Source organism: Lampetra fluviatilis, chromosome 27, assembly GCF_964198595.1.
Source record: "Lampetra fluviatilis chromosome 27, kcLamFluv1.1, whole genome shotgun sequence".
In the NCBI taxonomy this organism is placed as follows: Eukaryota; Metazoa; Chordata; class Hyperoartia; order Petromyzontiformes; family Petromyzontidae; genus Lampetra; species Lampetra fluviatilis.
Genome location: NC_136301.1, coordinates 436,809 through 442,839, shown reverse-complemented (window position 1 = coordinate 442,839; position 6,031 = coordinate 436,809). Strand labels below are relative to the sequence as shown.

The 6,031-nt window shown below is 59.3% G+C and overlaps 1 protein-coding gene across 1 annotated transcript; it reads left to right on the top strand.

Moving 5' to 3' along the window:
* The first annotated feature begins 4,422 nt into the window (after positions 1-4,422).
* On the top strand, positions 4,423-5,286 carry LOC144942433 (uncharacterized). Its single transcript, XM_078869306.1, has one exon. The coding sequence runs from the start codon at positions 4,423-4,425 to the stop codon at positions 5,284-5,286; it is 864 nt and encodes a 287-aa protein (XP_078725432.1).
* The last annotated feature ends 745 nt before the right edge of the window (positions 5,287-6,031 follow it).

The following is a 6,031-nucleotide window of genomic DNA, read 5'->3' as shown; positions in this document are numbered from 1 at the left end:
ACGCGCTGTGGCACGATGTGGTGGAGGTGCCCCCCCCCCCCCATCATCCAGCAGTGGATTAACAACAAGGGCTGTCTCTACATACGTGCACATTCATAGGTTGTAGAAATAAATACTTAGAACGGCCAAAGCTAAAACTCCAACAATAGGCGATGTAATTAAAGACGCGATACGACCCTGCGACGTTGGGCAGTGTAATTATATATTGTTGCAGTGCACGCATGCGTCGGAAAGCTTGAATTGAACAAATGTGTGTGTATCGGATAGCGCGCTACGCTCACGGCCAACAACACAAGTGACGATTATCTGAACCGATCCTGGGCCTCCCATAGGTCGACTCAGACTCGAATCAGTACCTGGTGCGATGTGTAAACATCACCACTCGGGGAGACAAGGCGGCCGGGCGTGGTGCTGGCGACCCACGCCCTCGTGTGCCGTGCCGGCCTTCATAGGTGCTCGCGAGCCGCACTTGCCCCAACAGTCTGTTAAGGCTATACGGGGAACTTTGTCTTTGTTGTGTGCGCGATGAATAATTAAATAAAGATCCAGTAAGTATTATTGCTGTATATTTATTACAAAAAGAGTGACTCCCTAGTAATTATACAGCTCTAGAATGTCGAGAGGCCGGCACGTCACCGTGCGTTACTCAGGTGCGGCTGTTTGCGCGCCGAGTCGCGTGGTGCTTAGACTCCCTGTGTGTGTAATTACGCGTGTAAACCAACATGCACACACACGCACGCGCGCGCGCTCGTGTGTGTGATTACACGCGGCATTACGTTTCGCCCCTGTATATATATGTATACCACACACACACACAATGGTTCAAATACATAGTAGCGGTGAAAGTCCGCAGAAGTGCCTACATTTTGTGGTCATAATGGCCCTAGTGCTGTGTTATTATTATTATTTAGCCAGGGCGGCGTGCTCCCAACATTGGGCTTCTTGAAATCGTTCAAAGGTCGTCCGTTCGAACTCCCGGCGCGGCAGCGGAAACAACGAGAACGTCTTTACTCAGTCCACCTCCGCGGAGGTAGCGGCTCGTGGTGGCGGGGGGCCGTGAACGAGATGTCATCTCCCTCGCCTGGGGCGCAGGAGGTCGTGGGTTCGATCCCGAACCCTGCCGATGGTCCCAGCGTGGATCGTTCTCCGGATTCCTCCTCCGGTTCTGCTTCCCCTCCTGCACATCGAGACACAACGCGCGTTCAGATTATTTGGCTGCTGCTATTGATTCCCACGTGTGGCGATGATGATATCAGCCACTTCGGTGACGAGCTGTCATCACGCGTGGCCAGGTCGCCTCTGAGAAAATAGCTCATAGCTCAGTGGGCGTTAACCGCTAAGTAAACTACATGTAAACACTGCAATAGATTATTTCATGAAATGTTCCAAATGCGCGTATCGCAAGCATAACAGATTATTCCGATTGGTCAATCGATGCATCATCATCAATGCATTATCTGCCCATCCGATTAGCACGGTTGGCTACGTAAGGTCCGAAAAAAGTTCAACATACGTACATTGCAGTAAATAGCTGGTGGGCATCACACAACGCTCTGCGGAGCCCAGCAAGGGCTCTGTCCTCTTCACAGGCGCAGTACGCTGGGCGCCTTTTCACATCGTGCTGCCAGAGAACGCCCTGGCCGACGCATGTGTAGATACACACGTGTAGATACACGCGTGTAGATACACGCGTGTAGATACACGCGTGTAGATACACGCGTGTAGATACACGCGTGTAGATACACGCGTGTAGATACACGCGTGTAGATACACGCGTGTAGATACACGCGTGTAGATACACGCGTGTAGATACACGCGTGTAGATACACGCGTGTAGATACACGCGTGTAGATACACGCGTGTAGATACACACGTGTAGATACACACGTGTGTAGATACACACGTGTGTAGATACACGTGTGTAGATACACGTGTGTAGATACACGTGTGTAGATACACGCGTGTAGATACACGCGTGTAGATACACGCGTGTAGATACACACGTGTAGATACACATGTGTAGATACACATATGCGTATCTATACACGTGCACATCGCAGCCCTTGTGTAACTCCACTGCTGGATGATTGAGCCCTACGGAACCTCAGCGTTAGTCACTGGGGTCTCTGGAGTGTCCCGTCCCTGACCACGCAAGGCAGTGCGCGGTGTGGTGGGGGCGGTGTGGTGGGGGCGGTGTGGTGGGGGCGGTGTGGTGGGGGCGGTGTGGTGGGCGCGGTGTGGTGGGCGCGGTGTGGTGGGCGCGGTGTGGTGGGGGCGGTGTGGTGGGGGTGGTGTGGTGGGGGGTGGGTTTGGGGGCTAGGACCGGTTCAGACATCACTCGAACCCCACTGATGTTAGTTAGCCGTGGCCGGGAATCGAATGGACACGTCTCAACTTGAGACGCGCAGCACAGCATTGGCAGCAGCAGCCACGCGGCGAGTCGGCGCCAACAATTGCCCAGGCTCTGCGGTCCTTCATATGTAGAGTATGCATAGTGAACTTCTTTTGCACCGTACGTATCCAAGCGTGCTCATCAGAGGTTGCGGGGGAAGGACAACAAACGGAACGCACAAATATAAGTCCTAAAGAAATTCGTTTTCAATCGGAATTTGAATGTGCATAGCTCCAGTGGCTTCCTAATATTGACGGGTTTTTACAAATCGGAGTAAGCCGGAGCACCCAGATAAAATCGACGCGTGCGAGGGGGAGACCCTCCACTCAGTCTAGACGGAACAGGTGGGGCCCACGTGTTGACTCGACGGCACTCTCCTGGCCAGCCCAATGTCACCTCCCCGACGCCCATGGGAAGAGAGTTTCCCAACGTCTCTGTGTGGTCCATCAACCGCCTGGGCCTCCACGGCGCTCGCTTATAGGCCACGTGCATCGCCTGCGCAGCTCCGGATGAATTCCGGCGTCTTGGTTCATCGTGCAGGGCGCTCACCGCTGCGGCTGCGCTCCCCTCCCCTCCCCGCTGCCTGCATGTGTGCAGCAGCCAGCTGCCTGCATGTGTGCAGCAGCCAGCTGCCGTGGCGCGTCTCGCTGGCCTCGCAGTGCAGAGCAAGGGAGCCCGCCTCGATCTGCCGGCGTGGCAGATGAAGCGATGGAGCAAGTTCCCTCCACCCCCACTCCTCGCGCCCAGCAGTTTCTACACCACGAGCTACAGCAGTTCTCTTCACTCATTTCCAGAGGGGGGCCACTTTGCCGATAACACATCACATTCGCGACCATTTGGTTAGTGACAGTACCATGGGGGCTGTTGTCCCTCGGTGTGTATTGTGGGGGCCACGCTAAAGGCTACCGCTGCTGGCGGGCCTCGCGTGTGGTGGGGACTCTCACCTCTTCCACGGTGACATGCGACCGTGGAAGATTCGAACAATTCCTTCGGTTAGTTTCCTTACGCGGGTTCTGTTTAAGGGCACATCGAGCATCGCGGGACCCGTGGGATTGACGACTTTGACCTGTGTCAGACCGAGCTGACCACTCACGAATCGCAATGAGCGGGCCGCCACCTACTGGACACAGTGCGCGACTGCAGGCCACAGTGGGGGAATGGTGATTGTGCATCACATGAATGATACTTTTGTGGGAACTCAACAGCGGTCGTTAATGTCCAGACTGGCCCTCGCCACGGGAATGTGTAATTTCCACCCTTCGCTTCTGGGCTGCCAACGGAGAAGAATGGCTCCCCCCCCCACCACACCACACACGCACACCACACAGATGTCGAACGAGCGTGGGAGAGCTGTGATGCCCGCTGCGTTGTCTCGGCGCAGGGGTCCGCAATCAGAAACACAAGAAGAGGCATTATTTTGTCGAATTCGGTAAAACAACTGCATATTTCAAGAGCCGCAATGCGTGTGAATAGCAGAGACGGCGGTCCTGAATGAAGACCGCGTCACGAAGCAGTCCTTGACGAGCCGCCGTACGCGGCTCCGGAGCCGCAGGCTGCCGACCCCCCCCCCCCCGTCTTGGCGGACCGCTGTCGCGAACGAGCCTGGCGATGTTTCTCCAATTCGCTGCTTTTGCAGGCAAACCTCCTGCACGACTTTGATCACAAGGGACGAGCTTCGCCAACATCACGCGAGTCGGGAGAGTTCATTTGACCGTAACCCTCATTGCGTTTCTCTCCTTCTCCTTGCTTCACCCCGACCCCCGCTCCTTCACCACCATTCCCTTACCCCCCACCACCACCACCCGCAGTCTTCCCAGGCGTTACGCGCGCTCTCGGGGTTCCTCCTGGTGGTCGTGCTGGCTCTGTACGCGGCTAGCCGCCGAGGCGGCCTGCAGCAGCCCGGGACTCTGGGGAGCGCCGCGCGCCCCCAGCCGCCCACGCGCGCCACGGCCACCGCCACGGCCACCGCCACGGCGTCGGGCCCCGGCGGTGCGGCCGCGGCCCCGCGCGTCACCGTCTCTCTGGCCGAGATGAGGGAGCTGGCGCTCGCCGCGGCGGCCGAGGCGGCGGCGGCGGCCGCGGGGCGACCCGGGCAGGCGTCCGCGTCCACGCGGCCCGGCTCGCGGCCGCGGCCCTTGGCGGCGCGGCCCCTCGTGCCCCCGGCGCGCGATCCGCTGTCGGCCCGCGTGCTGCTGAGCGCGCGGCCGCCCCGAGGGCCCCCGCTGCCCTTCGTGCTGCAGGAGCTGTCCCTGAGGGGCGCCGCCGCCGCCGCCACGGCGCGGCCGCGGTGGGGCGCGGAGCCCGAGGGGAACGCGACGCGGCCCAGAGGCCGATCGCCGCGGGGCTCGGACGACGCGACGCTCGCGGGGGCCGTGAGCCCCACGCGCTCCGAGCCGGAGCCTCGCGCGGCAGGCCGGTTAGACGACGACGGTGACGACGATGAGGAGTATGAGGAGGAGTATGAGGAGGAGGAGGGTGACGCAGAACTCTCCGAAGCCACGGGGCGTCCTCGACGGAGGCCGCGCGCGCGCCGTCAGGCGGCCGAGCGGCGGCCCCCGCACCGCGCCGAGCTGGCCGTGTGCGACAGCGAGAACGTGTGGGTGACGGACAAGGCGCACGCCGTGGACCTCAAGGGCCACAACGTCACCGTGCTGAGCGACATCCGCGTGGAGGGCACCGCGCTGCGCCAGTACTTCTTCGAGACGCGCTGCCGCGCCTCCCGGCACACGCGCGACGGCTGCCGCGGCATCGACCGCGCCCACTGGAGCTCGCAGTGCCGGACCGTGCAGTCGTTCGTGCAGGCGCTCACGAGCAAGGGGGGCCGCAACCTCGGCTGGCGCTGGATCCGCATCGACACGGCGTGCGTGTGCGCGCTCAGCCAGCGGCGGCCGTGACGGGAGATCGCGAGGAGCCGGAGGCCCACGCGAGACCCAAGAGAGAGACAGACAGAGAGAGAGAGAGGGAGCAGAGAGTCACGGGACAGACCCAGGCGCCGTGGGCTGACTAAGATTATCAGCGCACACACACGCACACGCACACACACACACACACACGCACACACACGCACACACACGCACACACACGCACACACACACACGCACACACACGCACACACGCACACACACACACGCACACACACGCACACACACGCACACACACGCACACGCACACACACGCACACACACGTGCGCGCTTCAGTCACCTTCGTCACTGGCAAAAAGAACTGTCGGAGATTCGCGTCACGTTGAGAGACCGTAAAGCGACACACGTGACCTCGAGCAAAGGTGTTCACGTCTCGTGATAGAATCGCGACACATATCGCCACCGGATGGAATCGCAGGGAGGAGCGGAGTAAGATATATTTACGGAACGCACGCAGATTCTTGCAACTCGAACTTGAAGGCTTCGTTACCTGCAAATGAAATGACATCGACTCTCGCGCGCGGCAGTGACCAATCGGATTATAGTGACGTCACTGGGGGGGGTGCCTGCCGCGTTTTTTTCTATCGCGAAACGACTGAACGCGTTCGTCAATAACACGGCGGGTGGCCTTGGAGGAGACAAATATTAATAATAGGCACATAAAGGAGGGTAATTTCCTGAAACGTCGCTTATTAAGTCCTCGTTTAACGTGGTAGA

Excerpts from the sequence above, each read along its gene's own strand:
- LOC144942433 (XM_078869306.1), top strand. The coding sequence starts at position 4,423 with ATGAGGGAGCTGGCGCTCGCCGCGGCGGCCGAGGCGGCGGCGGCGGCC.